This window comes from Erithacus rubecula (assembly GCF_903797595.1).
Source record: "Erithacus rubecula genome assembly, chromosome: 8".
NCBI lineage: Eukaryota > Metazoa > Chordata > Aves > Passeriformes > Muscicapidae > Erithacus > Erithacus rubecula.
This window is the reverse complement of record NC_136659.1, coordinates 27,912,001-27,933,426: the sequence shown is the minus strand read 5'-3', so window position 1 is coordinate 27,933,426 and position 21,426 is coordinate 27,912,001. Positions and strand designations below refer to the sequence as shown.

General features: G+C 44.0%; 1 protein-coding gene across 13 annotated transcripts in view; it reads right to left on the bottom strand.

The window, feature by feature from the left end:
• The window catches only part of KALRN (kalirin RhoGEF kinase), a 457,536-nt gene that overhangs the window by 13,548 nt on the left and 422,562 nt on the right, over nucleotides 1–21,426 (bottom strand). For 8 of the 13 annotated variants that reach the window (XM_079310809.1, XM_079310810.1, XM_079310805.1 and 5 more), the window contains 7 exons: nucleotides 20,742–20,913; nucleotides 16,619–16,857; nucleotides 15,503–15,750; nucleotides 12,237–12,360; nucleotides 10,860–10,919; nucleotides 2,430–2,457; nucleotides 1,861–2,032 (listed from right to left, as the gene is read on the bottom strand). In XM_079310809.1, coding sequence (XP_079166935.1) covers nucleotides 1,861–2,032; nucleotides 2,430–2,457; nucleotides 10,860–10,919; nucleotides 12,237–12,360; nucleotides 15,503–15,750; nucleotides 16,619–16,857; nucleotides 20,742–20,913 — 1,043 coding nt within the window. Of the gene's footprint in view, nucleotides 1–1,860; nucleotides 2,033–2,429; nucleotides 2,458–10,859; nucleotides 10,920–11,391; nucleotides 11,461–12,236; nucleotides 12,361–13,386; nucleotides 13,432–15,502; nucleotides 15,751–15,823; nucleotides 16,565–16,618; nucleotides 16,858–20,741; nucleotides 20,914–21,426 lie in introns of those variants that run through there. The other 5 variants (XM_079310814.1, XM_079310815.1, XM_079310817.1 and 2 more) reach the window with 5 other exon arrangements.

Genomic DNA, 21,426 nt, shown 5'->3' with positions numbered 1-21,426 from the left:
AACATTGCCTGTACCTGTGCAGAGCTGGATGCTTAGATCTGATATATCTGGAAAGATTTACCCAGGAAGATCTTTCCTATCATGGGAGATGGTAAGCTGCTGTGCCTCTGCAGTGAAGTCCAACACACACCAGACAAACTGGGCTTCCCACAGAAGCAGGGAGCAGTCACACAGCACAGGGTGACATTTCCAGGGAGCTTCAGACCCCTGGAGTGTGTGCCCTTGATCTGATCCTGCTGCCAGGGCCCCCAGCTGGAAGACTGGACATCTCATAACAGCCAGGGACAAAGAGCACAGCACTGAGTTTGTGAGACACACTCAGTCTTAGGGCCAATCTGAGAAAATAAACAGCTCTGTGCAGTCTCATGAATTTATAGCAGGTCTGTTCATAGTCACTGCTGTTTGCACACTTCAGTCTCCAAAATGCAATTTGAGGGAGCTGGCCTGAATTAAAGGATTTTGCTTGTGTAACTGTTTTAGCTGTACTGGAGACCCAGCTTGAAGCCAACAATAAGTTCCCTTGATGGCAAAAGTAGGCTAGTTCTTGAATGCTTAATCTCTTGGGTACTGCAGAAGGTTGCTGGGATAACTGTCTGCACTCTGCAGCTTTTGCTGGCCTGACTGTGCTGGTTTAAAACAGGACAGAAATATCCCCTCTCCCTGAAATCCACACACTTGTGCCAGCAAGATTTGTAAGAGCCACTGATCTGCTGGGCCTCTGCTTGGCAGGCAGTGTCTTCACTGGAAAGATTATTTGAGTAACAAGACAATACAAGTGCTAATAGTGCACAGGGAGCCAAGAGGAAGAGCACTGTGATGAAAACCAGAACTCTGTATGGAAACATCCCCCCATCTCAAACCCAGAGGCTGAAGATAAGGCACTAGGAGATCTACTGAGCAATAGCTAAAGATAATTTTGGATGCTCTGGGGCAGCTGCAAGAGCCAATGGTCTCTGAAGAAAGCTCTTGATCAGATGTAAGGTTTTTTGTTTTTTTTTTTTTTTTTTTTATTGAACATGTAAAATCTCTCTTACTGTTCTTTTTTTTTTTATTTTCTTTTTTTTTTTTCATTTTCAGTGACTTTGTACTCCCTGGATTCATTTCAGCCAGAGCCAGAAGTGCTGAAAAGTTCAAATGAAAGATTGTCTCCTGGAGATTTCCACTGCAGTTTGGCCCAAATTGCTTATATAAGCTGCAGATGAGCATCCAGCAGCAGGCTGTTACCTGACCTGAATTCAACTCCAGTTCTTTCTGAATCTTCCCAGTGCTTGTTGTAAAGATAGTTTTCCTCTCTGCTAGCCAAGCCAGGAACATTATGACAAGCATCTTTCTGTCCAAGCACAGCCAGATGTAGCCTTCCCAGGAGCACATGTGGGCTTTTTTAGGAACAGCTGAGGAAAGGCTCAGGAAAACTGCAACCCCTCCCCTGCCAATAAGATCAGGAGATGGCCAGGGATAGGGGTATTGCAAGGTGGTCAGGGCTTGCTCTGCTTGACTCCCAAAGGAGATCAAGGCATCAAAGTCAAAGCAGAGAAGCCCCAGCAGAGGCAATACTAGCCAAACTAATAGGTTGTAAACATTCTGGCTTCTGGCTTGTAGCTGGCTCAGAAAGTCAATGGGAGCAAGCTCTCATCTGGCAGCAGCACTTTGTGGATATACCTTACATCAGCTTAGGAAACAAATACCCCAGCTCCAAAGTCTGACCCTTTCCAGCCACTGTTTGCCACACAGATGTGCTGACATGCCTTGCCAGACTAAATTAACTACATCCCAATGACTCTTGTAGCCAGGTTGGTGCCATATTTGAGGGTAACACAACCACCAGGACCAGCTGTGTTGGGATCCAAGGCAGGACCTTACCAGGATGACACTGTGTAAGTGGCTGTGCTGTTGTCATTGTCAAGAATGTTTTGGTCTGGTCCTTTCCAGGTAATAGTTGGTTTGGGTCGCCCACAGACTTTGCACTGCAGCATCACTGTGTCTCCAAGCAGGCAGGTGATGTCCACTAATGGCACAAGAAACTCTGGAGCCACTGTAAGAAAAACCATGGGGACACACACACAACACCTCTTTTAATCTTCAGGTGAGGATGTCTAGAGTCATACAGGGCTAGAGAATACACTACAGGATGAGCTATGGGATCTGGGTGCCCAAAGAGCTGGGAGCCCTGGGATGATGTCATTGAAACTGCCCTCCAGTAAAAGCCAGCTGTCTACAGCTCAGAGAAGGAGGTAGAGGGGAGTGTCCATCCCCCAGCCCTGCACTCTGGCAGGTGGATGAGATTTTGAGGGGGCAGGTTTTGTGTGCTTAGCCTGCTCTCCCTGGGACTGAGCAGCAGAGAGCTGCCTTTGCTGCAAATGCTGGTAGGTGCAGAGCATGCTGAGGCACCAGAGTAAATCACAACTGCAGCACAGCTGTCCTTAACTCACCTTCTTGGATGAAATTGGGGTTGATTATCTGAAAAATACAAAGAGATACAAGCATTTATTTCCTAGACAGTAACAGAGAGACATCTGTTTTCACAAGGCACAGTGGTGACTGTCCAGAACTGCAGAAGTGCTGCAGTGGTAACAATCATCATCTTCTATCAACCAGCAGGTGCAGCAAGCTCTAGTGACAACACACATGGGAAAGTAAATGAAAGCTATGGCTTCTTGAACCCTGATCAAGCATCAAAGGCAACAGGCACAGCACGAAGGCTGGGGAGGGTGTCCATACCTCCTCTTTGCCTATGTGATAATGATGAGGCCATTAACTCTTCCCAGAGGTGGTTTGTGCATCACCTGCAAACCTGTGCCACTGAGCACCTGCAGTCACCACACACCCGGGGCATGTCACCACTAACCAGGTCTGAGGAAATGTCTTTTAACTTGTGCTCAGCTTCAGGAGAAAAAAGGGAAAGCACTGGACCATAAACACTTCATTTTCCCATTATTGAGGATCAGTCCTGCAGGAATTCTTCATGTCTGTTAACATGAGTGAAAATTCACTCGTTTCATTGGATTGATGGAAACTTTCCAGCTTGAAACGAGGTTTGGATAACTAGGAGTTATTTTGTCTAACTTAATTGACCAAGTTAGCAAAGAATTGAAAAGCTGCTTTTACTCTGTGGTCTCTATGTGCCAATGCAACTCTGGAAGCAAAGGTGGAAAAAGCAAAGACAGCACCACTGAGTTCTTACAGAATGGATCCTAACTACATTGTGGTTTTAGCCTCATTCACTGTTTTAATAATCTCATAAGCCTTGTTATTAAAATTCAGTCTAATAATTTCATGTTCAAGCACCATAACCACCAGTGTGTTATCACCTTAGATATCTTTGCAACTATTTGTTTCAGAGCTATTTTGGAAGATGCCAATGAAGCAGTGACCTAATTCATGGCCTGCCAAAGCTGATAGGAGGCTTTTGCAGGGGCTCAGAAACCAGGCCACAAAACAGAAGCAATAAAATAAAATAAATATATCTTCAAAATTTATATTTACATTTTGGCTTTATAAATAGTTTTCCAGGGTGACATTCAAGGAGGCATTCAGGCATATTCAGTTTTGGTTTCACAGCCTTTCTTTACAGCCCCAGGCAAAGCTCTGGGACCAGCACTGAGACCCCAGGGTCTGCATTCCCTACCACCACCACCAAGCCCAAATGAAAGCACAAAGTCCCTCTGAAGGGTGCAGCTGGGCAGGGCCACCTGCACATGGACCTGCCAGCCCAGGGGCTTGGGGAGCTGCTGCTCCACAGGGCTCAGGAGCCACATGAAACACCCTGGACCCTGCAGACAGGAAGAAATTGCGGCACAATGGAGTACTGGATGGAAAACATCCTCTGTCCTGTCTGTGCATGTGAAAAAAGAGAGGGAGATCTTTGTGATTAAGTTGTATCTCTCACAACACAGCAAAGGAAGAAAAAGCTGCTTTGTGGATAACCATTGCCTGCCACTTTCACTCACAGACACCATCTACTTTTCAGCTGAGTAACCCCAGGCAGCAGCTCATTTGCACCTACATCTTTGTTTTTGTGGTGTTTGGCTTAGCTGAAATATCTGTTCACCAGAGGTCTCCTCTTCCTTCCCTGCAGCAAACACTAAATTCCCTTATTATTCACTGATCTCCATCCCTGTAGGATTAGAGATCAGGAGAAAGAAACACTCATGAACACTTTATATTAATTTTATTACTCTAAAGGATTCATTAGAAGATGCAACTACAATAATGAATGTAATATATATCCCTGTAAATAAATAAATCTACATTTCTAGTGACTTCCAAGGTACAATAACTTATAATAATTGCCTCACCAATTTTTTTCACTGCCTCACCATGGGAATAGAAGAAAGAAAATTACCACTGCTACATACTATTGGAAGGGTCTGTGGGTAAAATTCACATTTTTCTTTCCCAAAACTTCATCTGTTAATTAATCAGATGGTACCTAACAACACCCCCATAGCCACATCACAGCTTTACCCTTCTGTAAGCTTAGACAAAAATAAAAGTCTGTCTGCACAAGAACATTTAAGTGATTTAATACAGCACCTTATTAGGGAATGGGATTTCTTCTGCTTTGAAGAAGGGCATCAAATGATAGATGAGAAGGGCAGGAATGGGAAAGCAAAGGTTCACACATCTGCTCCCAGGCCCTGGGGTTCTGCTGCCTCTCCCTGCAGACTGGCCAGGCTCCTGGGCTGTGGCAGGAGGTGGCAGCCTCCACAGAGCCCTTCTAGATTGAGTGCAAGACCTTTGGAGACAATTTCTTCATTTGCCAAGGAGGTTTGTAACCCCTGGGGTGGAGAAGGGGAGCTGCAGAGCGTGTCCTCACTGCCCTCAGAGGATGGGAGCTGCTTCACACAGGCTCCTGCTGAGCCAGGGCTGGATCCCTTACGGATACACCTGCCCACTCAGTGTGGATGAGGATCTGCCCACTCACTCAGTGTGGATGAGGATCTGCCCACTCACTCAGTGTGGATGATGATCTGCCCACTCAGTGTGGATGATGATCTGCCCACTCACTCAGTGTGGATGAGGATCTGCCCACTCAGTGTGGATGAGGATCTCACAGACCAGCCCAAAGCTGGGGCCACGGTGGCCATGAGCAGGGGAAGGTGGCCCAGGGTCTCATGCTGACAAGGGCTACCTGAAGAAATCCCAGCAAACCAGTGTGGCTGCCAATCTGGCTGTGAGAGGACAAACTCAGGGATGGAACCACCCAACACAAGAACTTCTCAGTCCATCTTCAGTGTCAGTCCACAGCATGCAAACACAAACCCTAGGGCATCAAGCTCAGTTTGCAGTGCATGTAAGAAACACAGTAGTGCTGTTTTTCCTTGAAACATAATTTTAATTGAGATGAGGGAGATATTTTTTTTAAATTGGATGAAATACCTGTTGCATGGCCCTGAGCAGGTGAAATTTTTTTCCCTCTGTGGCCAGGAGAGTTTGTTTCCCATACAGTGACAGCTAAAAGTGGAAATCCTTTGCAAGGTAACAAAAGGCAGAACATGAAATGACCTCTGCTCAAGTAATGTGGCGTCTAACACTGACCAAGCAAAGCCAGGCAGCTGAAGGGAGGGGGTGAGATAAAGGAATGTGAGGACAGGTCAGGGCTATTCAATAAAAAGCCAGAAATAGACCTTGCTTCTCTCTCTCCCAGCCTGTGCTGTGTAAGGGCTCAGACCAAGAAAGGCACATGAGGCACACATTTGAATGCCTTTGGGCACCTGCAGGGATCTAAGTGACTTACATCTAGGTCAGTTAAGTGTAAGTTAGCAGGCAAGCTTTAGAAAAGCAGCATGGGTGCTTCTCCAGAAACTCAGTATTTTGCAGTATTTTTCCTGGTCTGCTAAGCTCATGTTATAAAGATAGAAAGGCATCTGCATCAGTAGCTGCAGAGCCCATTTGCAAAGTGACTCTAAGTGCCCTAATTCTTAGCACAATCTTATATTTCACTTGTGCACACATGCTTTATCTGGTGGGGATAATGGCCAGTCCCAAAATGCTCTGCAAGCACAGCTCAGCTGCCTGAGAGGGTTCTCACCTTGGCCAGGGTTTGTTTCTCCACTGCAGGGGTGTCCTACCCCACTTCCTTGGAGGGATTTGACCCAGCCCAGACACACCAGTGCACAGAAGGGCCCAGCAGATGTCCAGATTTTTCCAGTGCCATGTTTCAATCCCATTTTAAGGGAACATATCAAAACCAGGAGTGAGAATATTACTTTTCCCCAAAAGCATAAGAGCAGTCTGCAAACCAAGCTCTCTGTAACAGGGTCTGTGCTTCACCTAAACAGCAGAGGGCATGTTTACTCCAAGACAAGCAGATGAACATTTTGTAAACATTTCATGGCACCTCTAGGTCACTGAGTTAAAATGCAATACTGACACCTTTGCTCACACTGGTGGCAGTCAGCAGCATGTTCCTTGCTACCTCACTCAAAACCAAAAATTATGATTCTCTGAAATACATGAAATTAATTAGAGAGAAACTAGATTAACTCTACTTTTTAGGAAAATATCTACCACCCATCTCTGGCTAGGTCAACTTTTCTTTGAGACCTTCAGTGTGACAGGTTTACAGTGTCATCAGCCTCCCCTCCCCCAAAAAGAAACAAATTAACTAGAGAAAATTCTTGATAAAATGAGCAGATAAGGATTCCACTACAGATGAACAGAGGCTACCAGAGGAGAAATATAATTTAAAATGGCATCTGATGAAGCATCCCAAGATACCAGTCTTTTGTCAGGGATGGGGGTGCCTTCTGGATGGGCTTGGCTGCCCCTGGCACTGATGGGGAAGGCACAAGGGATGCTGCACAGCATCTGTGCAGAGCAGAAGCCCTCTCTGCCCTCCTCATGTCTTGCTGCCTGGCTCTAATGGCTGGTGGCTTCCATGAGCCTTGGGATGTCCCTGGCATTGCTGTAGCACCCCACACCTCCCTGCAGATGAAGTAGGTCACTTCTTGCTTTTCCAAAAGCTAATGCACCATGTGTGTGCTGCTGGCTCAGCTGTGTCACACTGATGAGCCACTTTCCTGATGTGTCTCAGCAATCCCTGGCCACTCAGGGCAGCAGACAGAGGTGCTGCCCATGGAGGCTGCCCCAGGGAAACCCAGGGAAATTCCCAGTATTACACACATTCACACTGTGGGAACAAGCCAGGAAGGCTTTCTTGCAGTGTTGCAAGAATATTTTGCTAAGAGAGTGTTAGATCTACTCTGGAGGTGGACAACCTCAGGCAGGGGGTGAAGGCATTTGCATAAAGCACTTGGGAATTCCTGGCCTGAGCTGAGTGGTGACTTGGAGCAGTGCTGTATCCACCAAAACATTATTTACTCAACCATGAGGGGACTGTGGGGATGATAATACAATATTCTTCCACAGTGGATGTTTTCTAGTGCTTATCTTGGTCCAAGTGTCTCTGAGTAGTTCTTGCTAAAATGTCACAACCAAAAAAACAGATTAGGAAGCCCAACGTACATACCTTGGCAACATCTCAGCTCACTAATCCAATGGTGGCACTTCCAGTGACTTGGCCTGGGCTTCATCTCTGCTTTGCACAGCAGAGACACTGGAACAGGCACCAGAGGCTCAGTGACACACGTGTGTCACCAACAGCACTTGAACACTGCAGCTGGAGTTGTGCAAAACATCTGGAGCCATGTCACAACCCCACACCTGAGGTCCATCCCAAAGCTGGGAGGAGCTGCTGCTGGATTTAGTGAGGTTTAGCTCAGTCAGATCTTCTGACTGCTGGAAGAGCATTCCCTGAGACAAGAGAAGTATCCTGGTGGGATCTGCACAGCTGCCTTGTGACCCCTCAGCAATACTGCCATCTGTGAGATGTTACAACACAGAATTGTGTGACAATTAGTTGTGTCATTGTCCAGGACCCCAGATGTGGGTGTGGCTGGTATTTACTGACTCACAAAAAGAATTCCCAGAAATGGAGTTACCTGTCCCTGTGCAGTTAACTACTGACATGTGGAAAGATACTCCCTGATCATCCTTAAGTGTAGGTTACTCCTGCCACTCACGTGGCTGCACATGGCCCTCAAGTGCTGCTCCTACACTCACATACTTAATGGTTGAGTTTGTGCCTTCAGTTTTGTGAAACTACAGCATTAAGCAGAAAGCTGGGGGGAAAAAAAAAATCAAACTTCATTTCCATCTTTATACACTTTCATTACATATTCATAAAGAAACAGTCACCAAGAGATGCTATTTCTAGTCAAAGCTACAATGAGTAGGAAATTCTCCAAGGCCTGTGTGAACAAAAACCCAGTAGTGGAATTTTAGCTCTTTTAAACAGTCACCAGAATTTGTTTCCTGCTCTTACAATATATGCTTTCCACATTTCTTTCTGGTTTTGTGCTCCCTTGAAATAAAGACAAAGTGCTTCCAGAAACCTGGAATCTACTAAATGGAATCCACTGTGGTATTTCATAAACAGCAAACAAAGATAAAAGATCTGAAAGGCCCAGTAGCTGTGGGATTTCATGGGTGCTATGACCAGCTTTCTGACTTCTTGTGCAGAAGTAGGGTGGAGTTGAATTGCACCCACATTTCCAGGTCATTAATATGTCTGCTTTGCATTCAGAGCCTGCTCTCTGTGTTCCAGCACTGGGTGCACGTTCTCATGCACGATGGGAAGAGGAGGGATGGCAGGGTGACAGGCTGTAAGAGAAGCCAGGTGACTGTCATTACCTGGCTGTAGTGATGACTCCACCTTATTGACACAGGAGAGGCACCCCTGGGTGTTGCTGGCAAGACACAGCTTTTCTGCCAGCACTCCAGCACCTGTAAAACCCCTCACGAGCCTGGCCAGGTGTGAGGACAAGGTGTTCCCTCTCCTTGGGCCATTACACTGTCCCCAGCTGTCCTGGGAACTCATCAGTGGCCATTCCACACAGAGCAGGGAAAGCAAAACCAGGTGAGATGCTGATGTTCACTGCACACACAGGTTGGGCTGGAGGGGTAGCACAGCTGTTGAAGTTGTCTAAGCCCAGCACATGAAGCCTAGAAGATCAGTGAAGCCCTGAATCAGGCTCTGGTGTTGGAATTAGCTTGTTTTGCCTCTGATTTAATGAGGAAAGACTTTGGCCTCCCAGGCTGTAACACAGCCCATTTATTGTAACACGATTGGAAAGGAGAATTTAAGCACCCATAATAAACAGAAAGCAATTGTGGCTCCCAGAGGTGAATATCTCAGACCTTTACAGACCAGACTTCCCCATGGCCTCTTCTAGGGCTTCACCAGCATTTTATGAGCCTGCCCTTGCTCTGCTCCCTCCAGATGACTTTATTTAATTTATACTGGGTATCAGCAATCCCTTCCCCCCAGTATTTCTTAGCCAGACCAATGAGATGACCACACTCAATCCTGGCTGCAGATGTATTAAAACCAGCACAAAGCAAGGGCTATGCTGCTCCTTGCAGGACAGTGTGACCTTAGTAAGTCACCTCCACAACTGTTCTCTTATTTTCTTTTCCTCTGCCATTTTAAATATTTGCTCAGCCCCAGAGAGTTTTGCCATCTGTTTTTCTTCCTGTTGAACAAAGTCAAAACACAGAAATCCTCTGCAAAAGAAGAGTGATTTTCACCCAGCTCTGCACAATCACTCTTGTCTCAGCCACCTGTTGCTCCACAGGGCAATTTTCAGTGAGTGAAAACTTCCACAGACTCATGCAGTAATGGGCACTGCCTTATAACAAATACATACACTTCTAGATATTACCTGTGATTGGCAAAACACTGCTTGAAAATGTAAACACACTCCTGAGAATAATGCAGCTTTAGAGGTGAGGACAATTCAATCTCCAGGATGTCAGCTGGGTCAAAAGCTTTCCTTTAGTACACATCCCAACACAATTAAAACAAAAGCAAGCTTTCAGGTTAATAGCTTAGGTGGTGCACCTCAATACACTTCTCCCTCTTTTTATTTTCCCTTCAGGAGGAAGATCAGCTTTCTTTTGCAGAATGTTTATAGTGCAGCCTGGCTGACAGCATCCAGGAGATCTGCAGGACACAGACATCTCTGTTCTCCAGAGACCTGTCCTGTCATCACCACAAAATCACCACCTCTCTGAACCATGTCCTTGCCTGTTTCAGCAGGAACCTCTTTCAGCCTTGGAAAAATGTATAGATAAGCTTTGTGTGGTCACTATAAACAGAAGGAAAAAAAAAAAAAAATCCTGCTAGATCTTAACTGAGGAGAACCAGACACATATCTTCATGATTTTAAGCTCTCTCAGGCTCTCTCAACAAGGCATTCCACCAGAACTGGTGGTTTCACAATGGAAAACCAGTGGCATAATGTAGCATAATTTGGGTCCACCTATCTGCATCAGCCTTGCCTGAGATATAGGCACATTCACACAACTGGTTTTACCATTCTCCTTCAGTACCTTGACAGAAATGCAATTCCCACTCTGCTAAGAGAAAAGGGAAATACTGTCCTTGATGATTTTCTAGATAAAGTGCTGGTTGGGCTACACCACCATTTGGCCTGACTGGCAGTTTAAGTGTGTATTGCCAGGGCAAGGGGTGATTTTAATATAGAAAGGTGCTACATTTATCAGTATTACTGTTGGAATGAGGTCCCAGGTGGGAAGCAGAGACAGAGGGTGGCTATGTAAGCCTCCAGCTCAGTAGGAGCTCATTACTGAGCTCTCTCTGCTCCCACTACAAAAGAAGCCCAAACTCCAGTTCAAGGCTTGGCAAGACCAGAATCGACACTTTTTGTGACTCACACTAAATTGGCACATATGTCTGTAGGCAATACAGACCCACCAACTCCCCTTGCAGCAAAGGCATTTCAAAACAGACACATGTTCTTGGGAAAAAATAATCACAAGATGATTGTCTCTACCTCCATGCTAGTATTGGGGTCAAGGTCATCACACTCTGATTCCTCTGAGCTGTTTGTCTCCTTGTTTGGCAGCATGAAGAGGAAGAAAGAGAACAAGAGATTAGAAAAGAGATTGGTTAGTCAGGGCAGAGCAGCACAGTTGTGAGCAGCATGGAAATGGGTAACAGTAGGGAAAATGCTCCTAGAACACAAACAAAAACCAAACTGACAACAGAACAAGGGAAGCAAAGGCAAAGACATGCTTTTGCCAGAGGAGCAGCAGTGGTTCTGTAGTTCGTTCAGGTGGTGAAAAGGAGGAGGAAGCAGGAGGAGGAAGAACTGTGCCACCATGCTGGAGCAGCCCTTCCCTCGTGCCCAGTCCTTCCTCATCCTCAGGGTGCAGGGGGAAATCGCCCCTCAGGATGGTGCCAGGGCTCCTCCCTTGGCACATGCCAGGGCTGGTGTGCAAGGCTTGGGAGACATAGAGCCTCTGCAAAGGAAAACACTTCATCATGGACTCTCCTGGAGAGGGGTGGATTCAAAGGACATGCTCAAGTGCTTTCCTGAATCAAGGCTGGGCTTTGGTTGTGCCAAAATCACAACAAGGGTTCGCTTGCCTCTGCTGGGAGGGAAAGCCCCAGATTAGTCCTGAGCAGGCCTCATGGTCGCTTTATAGGGATGGATCCTCTGAGTTGGAGCACAGTAGTCAGGCACCCAGAGCAGAAGATGGAGCTTAACCCCACAGTTCTCAACCTTTTCCACACTGGGAGATCTCAGAGAAAGAGAGAGAGACGCAGACACACAGACACACACACACACACAAACACACACGAGACCTTCTCCTGGCAAGACAGAGTCAGCATCTCTGCCCTGTCTGATAACACAGAAAGAAAAAGGTCATTGAGACCATCTCCCTAGACCAGGAACCTTAAGAATCCCCTTATCTTAACATCTGGTGAAAGACTGACCTAAAGAAAACTCATCAGCAAGGCCATGGGTTCACCCAGTGGCTTTCTCACTGCTGCAGCTGCTCTGATGAAGCTGCAGACTGGGCTAGATCAGTAAATCACTAGTGTTCCAATTTTAAGTTATTTAACCATGTATATAGTTGGAGGGTAAGGATTACTTACTTGCATGTGGGATGCCAGGAAAAAGAAAACAAAAAACAAAGACTGCACTTTATCTTGCATGCAAAAATCCTTCTAAAATGGATACTACAAAAAAGGAACAAAAAAAAAAAAGATAACTGAAGTTAAAAAAAAAAAAAGACCAACAAAAAAACCAAAACCCAAACTCAAAATTGCTGCCCCCTCCCTCTCTCAGGAGAGGATGCTACAGGGGGTGGAAAGGAATGGGAAGCAGGAGAGCAGCACAGAGCTTTCAGATGGCCTTACTCACTTTAACTGAGACTTTGTTGCCCAGAATATCCTTGGATTTACGTGGCCCATTGGCTTCATTTTTGCCACTGCTCTCCTTTTCCGCCCGCTTTCTCATGCGCAGGGTATGCCATGAACATGACTTCCTGTTGTACCAAAAAACGCAGCAATCAAATGGCAAATCATAGCAGGAAGAAAGATTTTGGAAAGGAGAACCAGCATCCACTTTTGCAATTACTGCAATTCCCTAGAAGGTGAAAGCCACTGGCAGGCAATATGCCTGTCTCAATCTCAGCAATGAGAGCTGAAGTTAAAAACCAAACCAAAGAGTTCTGCAAAGCAGATGTTGTGCCATACTTGCTGTTTAAATGCATGGAGCAGGAAAAAAATGTCCATGATGGAAGCACAGGCAACTCAAACTTGGTCATCTGGTTTCAGGGACTTTTTCTTGCATTGCCACAGATAGAAATTTATTTTAATTTTGCTACATTTATAAGACCAACTTGGTCCTCAGTCCCATTGGTTAAAAGCAGTGTAACAAATATAAATATGTAAGAATGGTCCTGAGAGATAGTAAATTAAAAAAAAAAAAAAGAAATTCAAATTGTTGTTTATTACATGTTACTCAGAACACGAACAGCTCAATAAACAGGAGCTGCATTATTAATTTTCCAAAAGATAAGTAATTTCCTAGAATGACAAGCTCTGCTGTGCCTCTCAAGACCAAGAATCTCCCATTTGACTTTGCCCATCCAGTTAAACAGGACACCAGTCAGCCCACGGGTTTTGGCTAGCATCACAGCAGGCACCATTTCCAGTAAATTTTTCACCCCTTATTACTGCTCCTATGACCTTATTCTTGGAAAAAAAAAAAATAAAGACTAATATCACCTTTTGTAAGAGCAATGCTGTGTTGATAAGAGAATTGCATATCAAAGCAGACGTAAGAAAAAAATCAAAACAGTTCTTGATATGGATTTAATTTGGTTAAAAAAGTGGACAGGTCAGGGGGAACTTGGGGAGGAAGGGTATGTCGTCCAAAGCATAAAGCTCTCAAAACAGCAGTGTGATGAGCTGGGATCCAGGTTCAAAGCATCTGCCCACCTTTAAGTCATGCAAATTTGATTTGCATGTTTAAGCCCAATGTTTGGCACATGTCACGTCTACAGTACCTTGATACATTTTACAAAGGAAGTTGTATGAAATCCAGGGACCACCTGTGGTGCCAATAAAACGCAGTATGTTAGCAAGGCAGGACCCAAAGGATGCCCCACAGCCGACACTCCCCCGTGAACGCTCAGCACCTGATGGGAGCTGTGCAACAGCTCCAAGAACAAGCAAACCCTGCCACAGCCACGGGACTGAACTGGGTCACAACAACTGCTTCTGCAACCAGGATTAGAGTCTGCACTAACTGAGCCTGCAGAGGCAGCTGTGCCTGAGCACAGGAGCCCCAGAGCTCCCTGCACGGCTCAGGCACTGAGTGCTGGCTGGTGTGAGATGGGAACTGCAGAGCAGGGGAAGTTACCCAACACTTCAGGACTGTTACACTCTGCTGTAGGATATGTAAGAGTCAAGAACATGGCAGATGGGGCTCCCTGATCTGTGCAATGAATATAGGTGAATAATTCATGGTGCCAACACTGCTGGATCAGTGTACAGCATTTGTCACAAAAGTCAGTTTTATTACTTAAATTAAGTAGTCACTGTGATGTGGCAGAGCAGATAGGGTTGAAGACAGCACAGCTCCAGGTTGTTTTTTACTCATAGGACTCCTATGACTCAAGCATCTTTTTGTTTTCAGGGTTGTTTTAGCTGTTTGAGTCTGGAAACATTGTTTAGGACTTTAAATCTCACTGCAGTGAAAAAGAGAGAAGGGCAATTCATGCGTCTTTCAATTTTGTTACACCTTCCTGGCCACAATTAATCTGCCTACAGAATTTGATGCAGAATTTTACTGCAGAGCTGCCATGAACTCAGTTTTCACCAGGAGTCTGGCACCATGATGATTCTAAGGGCACGTGGTTGCATATTGTGGCTAGAGAGGAACCCGGGAATGGCCGTGGCAGATGTGCAAGAGATGTGCCAAGCAATTCCTTTGGCTTAACATGCAATTCCAGGTAGCATTCATCACTGACTGACAGGTAAAGTCATCATTTCTCTTGACTGAAATGGCAGCAGAGATCAAGTTATTATTTTTAGTGAATCTGTCACAAAATCTTTGCTCGTGTTCAATTCTGCGCCTCGAGGTATTTGTGTAAGGTAACACAATTTGTAGCATACATCATGCATTACCATCTAGTCCTTTTAGATGTTAAAAGAAATCAACAGGTATTACTGAAAAGAGGGTTGTACCTTCTGTATTTAATACCAAAAAACCACTTTCTTGCATTAGTCATTTCAGACTGACAAATTTCTAAAAATCAGAAAAGAAAAATATATATCCACACATTTGTTAAATAAGCAACAAAATATTATAAACAAAATTAAAATCAAAACAAAACAAAATCAAACAAAAAAAAAAGGGTCAAACTAATTCTTTAACCTCATTAAAACATGCTCATGGTGAAAATTTATTTTACATATTTAAAATAGTACATTTAAAATTAGTTACATTACAGGTACAATGATGAACATTGCGACTATCCATTATATTGCACAACCTGACTTCATCAATGTGAGTTTGTTTTTTTTTTTTAAATAGTGCAAAATACTTTATACAGGAATGTACTTGGATGGGGGTCTTGCAAACCAAAAATATATTACAAAAGTTACTGCAAACAGAAAAAAAACTCAAAACAAATGAAAAAAAAAAAAAAGATACAAGCTGTACAAGGAAATTGCCATAGACAACAAAATCTCTCCTCCTAGAGAAGCAAACCTCAGTCCAACACAGAGCCTGGATTTTTGTGTTTGTTTTTTTTTTATCTAGATGCTGTTATAACCAATATATAGATTAGTAACTTAATACAACATAAATATAAGTCCAGTCCAAGCAGGTCCATGTTGGTGTAAAATGGTGTCACGTAAAGCATATCTTTAACCGTCTATGGTTTTATTTCTCTCCAAAGTATAAACAAAATCCCACAAAAGGAAAATAAGCAAAACCCGAGCTATCCACCGTGGCTGCCCGACGCTGCGGATTCACCACTCAGTTTGTTCCAATGGCACTGTAGATAAAAATCAGCAGGATTTCCCTACCATTTGGGTTTATTTTTATTTTTTTTATTTTACTTTCCACAAAAAAAATCCACATAGTGCTCCCAGCGAAGCCAATAGGGCACTTACTTGATGCTTCCATCGCTATTATCTGTAGTGGGTTTGGGGAGGGGAGCCAAGATACTGCCAGGGATCCATCCTTCAGCGGCTGGAGAGTGGTCGTTTGCGGGCTGGTACACCAGGAACATGTTCTGCTGGTTGATAGCAAGGATCTGAACCACCTCTCCTTGATTCACACAGATCTCATCCTCCTTCAGTGCATAGTAATCTTTAATCACCACCATGGAAGAGGTCCCATTGCACCCTCCCAAATCAGTCTGCAAACGGACACAACACAAACCGGTGAGCGGCCGGCGCGGGAACCCGCCCTGTCCGGCAGCCATCCCGCTCCATGGCCAGCCTAACCAGACCAGGCAAAAGACACAAAACACTTGCAAGGTCATGTTGGCAGAAAAGGATTTGAGAGATCTGAAAGGTGGCAGTAACCTAATACAAACCAGTCTCCTATTTCAATTTCACATCAGACTTCAAAGCTGCTAATGACTGTGCCCCTGGGTGTTCTCATCTGCGGGGGTGTTACAGATGAAGGGTCTGTGCTGAACCAAATGGGAACAAAGACAATGAAGCTGAGTTACAGTTAAATACTCACAGTTAAATATAGGTCAGATTGAAAGTGGCTTTGGTGAACCTCAGTCAGCAGCAGGGTCCAAGCACGGTTGGTGGCCACTGACTCTTTGGTGGTTTGTGTGCAGTGCGCATGTACCCAAATTATAACTTTTAGCTGGCACCCTGTGAGCTGTTATGTGGGGAAAGATCCAAGCTCTTCCCTACCACAGATTTTTTCAGGAATGGGTGGTTAATGGATATTAGAGAAGCCAGAATATTACTTCTGCCAGTACTGCAAATGGATATCTCATTCACCAGATCTGCAAGCACAGTGCCCTGAAAAACATCGAGATCAGTGCTCCGGGGTCAGGCTCTGTCTCTGTTTCCCAGATGAAGTGCCATCCATGTGGATGCCAGGGCTTTTGCATGAGCTGCTTAATCCCAAATCACATTACCCCATCGCTTCAGTATGTTGATTCCTGTTGACCTGGTTAGCTGCTAATCAAAGCTAACACCACGGATCACCTGTGGTACAAGAAACGGGCTGTGAGATCATGTTTTATCAGATGAGCTCAGTACCTTGCTTTGTTCATACTTGTCTCCGGGCTGCGAGTGCTCATACCCTGTGCTGCCGTTGGAGGTAGATATCTTCAGGGGTGGGAGGGATGGGTTACGGCTTGTGGCCTTCAGGGGCTTGTCAGGCCCTGCAGGGATGGAGGAGTGTGGCCGGGCGCCGGGCTGGGGCGCCCTGCCCGCCTGGGGCCGCAGCACCGCCGAGCCGCTCTCCTTGCGCTGGTACTCGATGGGCGACTGCAGCGCTGCAACAGAGCACAGGGGTCAGCACTGCTCCAACTGCCCTGCCAGCCTGCACAGCTGCTCAGACAGGAGGATGCCTCCGACAGAACACTCACGCTGCAGAGCTAACAGGAGATGCTGCCCGTGGAAGCACAATGCAAAATCATGGCTAGACAGGACACAAGCACTTTACACCGTGCTGTGCATCAACTGAACACACCACTCCATGCTGTCCTTCACATCAGAACAGCTTCTCTAACCTACACTGTGAGTAAGCTAAAATGGTTGCCATTTTTGCATACATAATTGCATTCATTTTCTTTGAAATCGCACAAATTAATCACATCCTGTAGTCAAAATTAATGAAAGCCTGACTGAGAGGTGCACAGCACATTTGCAGTGAATTTTGCTAACATCAAAAAACACAGGTCAAGACCTCTAAGCCTTATTTGCATATTTCCAAGCAAGTGTGACTACTAAATACTCCTCAGACGTGATACACTGTGGCTTGGCTCTCAGTGTGTTTTCTACATTAACTGCTTCGGTTCAAGGAAACTGCTGGAACTGGCCAGCAAGTGAGGAGGTATAGACAGAACCAAGACATTAATCCCCACAGTCCAAACCTCTCCAGAAAACACCCAACAGGCAACACCAAACAGCCTCATAAGCCATAAAAAATAAAGTCTGCTTGTGAGAGTAGATTTTATAGTCATGGAGAGAGCTTGCACTGGGAGATGGAAAGAAAAAAATTCCAGATCGTAAAGAAAAAAATAATTTGTTATGTTTGGAGGAGAAGGGATCAGGGCTGGGACTCACAGTGAGCAGATTTGCTAGGCTCAGGCTACCAGCCCAGACCTATGGGCTTGGTTTTTTGCATGTCATGTGTCTTTAACAGATGATTTATAGTCAGTTAATACTGTGTACATGCACCAGACTAAACCTACTGGAATGCAGAGTGACTAGTCTAGCAAGAGGCAGACAGAGGACATAATGTCACAGCATCAGCCCCACCAGGGAACCACAACAGAAGGAATGTCTTTCTCAACAAAATGAAAAGGAAAGAAAAACAGAAAAGCTCAGCACCATACAGCATTCCCCTTCCAGAAAAGGCATGACAACTCAAGAAATCACTCATACTAAAGAACAAATGATTGGAAAAAAAAAAAAATCAAGGAGGATGCCAGATCACCATTTTCTTCAGAAGGACACAGACACAGATCTGTAGCAATCTGGAAGATTGCTTGTCTCTAAAACCTGACCATTGTCACAAAAGCAGATTGTATTTATGGCACAGAGACTGCCAGTTTCACTTGTTTTGCTGGAAATGGTTTAGTCCTGCTGCAGACCAGCCACAGAGGGCAAGAAAGGCTGGGAAAAACTTTGACAATGATTTTGACAGTGACATTTTCCTACTGTATACAGTAAATAAGGCTGCAAGGTTGTTAGCAGTAAGATCTGAATGGGTACTTATCAATATATCTCAAAATAATCTACTGTACTCAGTACTTTTAAAGGGTATTTAGTTGAGTATCCATTTCTGACCACTAATTCCACCATGAGCTATCACAGAGATGCCTGGCTCCAGCCTCCTCCTAAACATTGTCAGTATTCTCAGAAGCTTCTGGCAAAAGTCAGTGTCCATCTACTTGCATGTTTTCTCCTTTTCTCTCAAATTCCCCCACAAAACATGATTTCAAAAAGTGGATGTACAAGTGGATGTTCTGAAACATGTCCAGCAGTGGCAGCAGATTTTCTTTACAGCTTGCCTCCTAAAGAACAGTCACACCAGCCCATCATTTGATGCACAGTCTGTCTCTCAAGCTTAGCAGTTTTTACTTTTCCATGGAAAAATATGAAAAACTTGAATATTACACTCCTACATTAATGAAGTTTGGATGCAAATCCTGTATTTGTACATAGCCCCTACTCTTTAAGACTTCCCTGGTGAAGTGAGAAAAATCAGAGACAGCTTGGGCAAGAACTTGAGGGGAATATTTTGTTATTGAGGTTATGCAGCATCGGCTCAGTGTGGATTTAATGTGATCTTAAGGACAGAAAACATCTGCTTTAATGAAATGTAAGGCTAAAGAATATATTTAAAGATTAGTCAGCCTCAATGAGATTCCATTCTAAAAGCCACTTAAAATATTCTGGACTGGACAGGCTCAACTGGATAAAGTATCATTTTCTTGGATCTTATTTATAGTTTAAAGGTAAATCCTTAAGCTTGTGTTTTAATAGAAATATATTTTTACTTTTGCTTTAGAGATAGTGATGGTTGTCTTCCTAACCCATCAAATTGCTTGCTGGCCTCAGAGAAGATAGGCTGAATAGGAGCTATGAAGATGCCTCAGTAGAAAAAGGCTCATGGGGCAGTTAATTTGTGTGAAGATAAGATGGAATACCTAAAAAATGAAAAGAACAAGCAAGAAAGATATGGAAGGGACAGAAAAACCATGCATTAGTGCCTGTGGAGCTCTCACAAGGCTTTAAAAAAAAAGTCTGCAGCTAACTGTTAGTGGAATTTGTTTTTATTTCAATAATTCCTAAATCAGAGTCAACTGCACTGACATACACCCAACTGGTCAGATTGGAGAACTTAGACTCTCTGTCTCACCATTGTATTTAAGGAATCATTTTACAATGGTTGTGTGAAGCTGTTTCTATTCCAATTCACAAAATCACAGTATCAACTTGTGGCATCATGGGTGAAATATATTTCCCTTCTCAGCTCAGCCATAGATCCTGAACTGTCACAAACAACTTTTGCATGTAACTCCCTCCCAATTAACTTCTGAAAAGTAAAATGAAGCTGAATTAAATTTTTTAAAACCTCCACATTAAAGAAAAGGCAACCTTTGCTTTGATGTGAACTGAAAGAGCCTCTTCCCATTTTGCAACAAAAAATCCACAAAACCAAATAACAAAATCCCTACCCCAAAAAAACCCCAAAAAACAAACAAAACCTAACTATTGTGCCAAGATCAAACATCTTAATTAAAGCAAATATGTTTTATTATTGAACATGTATTAAGCTATTAAATATAGAACTCTAACATAAGCTCTATAAAATAAGCTGTTTTGAAATGAATAGTTTAAAGCAATCTTGGAGGCATTCAAAGCTGCTTTGTTCCTTCCAAACAAACAAAAGATATATTATTTTTAGATTCTTTCTCTAGTCCTGCTCCCTTCTCTTACCCCCATCCACTCAGGAGCAAGAACAAGCTAAAATTGTTAACCAAATTTGATTCTTCTGTATTTTCAAATCACACACTTTTGCTGATTGTGTGTATCTGGTTTTTGAGGGTTTTTTTTTGAAACATAGCTTTAATCTGAAATTTTATTTCAGACCACCTGAAATCTATTTCTACAGCAAAGCTGATACTTTGGAAAGGCCCTTTCCATGCACAGCCCCCATGGTTCCTAGGAGAAGCAAGCCCTTACCCTTGTTTCCTTGCCCTTTCCTTTATTTTTTTTTTTTTTAATTGAAAGCTGCTGCTGCCCTGCAGAGCTGAGACCTGTATGGGGGTGCATGGTGAGGCAGCCTTCACCCCACCTCATCCTCAGCTGGTCCCTCACAGGGATGTCTAAAGGATGCTCTTGGGTATAAACCTTGATTTTGAGTAAATGAGAGATGCTGTCTAGACACAGTAGCCACATGGCCTCATGAACTTGAGATGACTTCAGATTTAAAATCTCTCTGCACCAGGTGACAGAGCCCTGCAAACCCCAGTACAAAAGTACCACCAACAAAAGCAGCACCCACGAGGTACCTGCGGAACATGAGCCCAACTGGCACGTGCACAAGTGGCCCAGTAATTTTCTCACAGAAGAAACAAGCACATAAAGACTCTAAATTCCATTTAGCATTACATTTTGGGAAGCAGAACAGAGACCATGTACATACCATTCAGGAAATCTCGCTGTGTGTCCAGGACCTGGTTGATGTCCTGTACCCAAGCCTGCTGAATTTCTGGATTAGCTGCCTGCAAAATGACTCTCTCTGATGTTTCCCGGCTCATTAGAGCAAACTTGCAGGGATCATTGTCCACATTCTCTTCAATGATAAGGTAGTTCATCTGAAACAAGCCAAGGCAAGCATTTTATAGGGAGCATGAGTTAACATTGCACAAGAATCAAAATTGTTGTGAAATGCTCCTGAAAATAATTAAGTCCAATAATCAACAGTTGGATCATAAGAAGAATTTGTCTCATCTAGATATATCCAGATAAATCTAAATCTTAAGTATGATGCTTAATAAAGCTCTGACAGATGTACCAGACATCCACCCTCCTTGTCTTGAATTACAACTTCTATTTTAAGTAGCATAGACCTGACTGGTGTGCTTCAAATTTACTGAAACCCATAAATAGAGCAAAAATGTTCCTATTAATATGCTAATAAAGTCTATCATTCCTCCAATTTAAATAAGTGTTTGTAATTTTGGTCTTCTGATAAGAAAATCTCAGTCATTAGAACGTTTTAAAAATGGAATGGACTGTTCACAAGGATATAATGAAAAAAAAGAGCAATTCTCCCATGATGCTCAAACAGATCTTATTTCTAGCAGATTAGAGTCATCTGTGTGCAA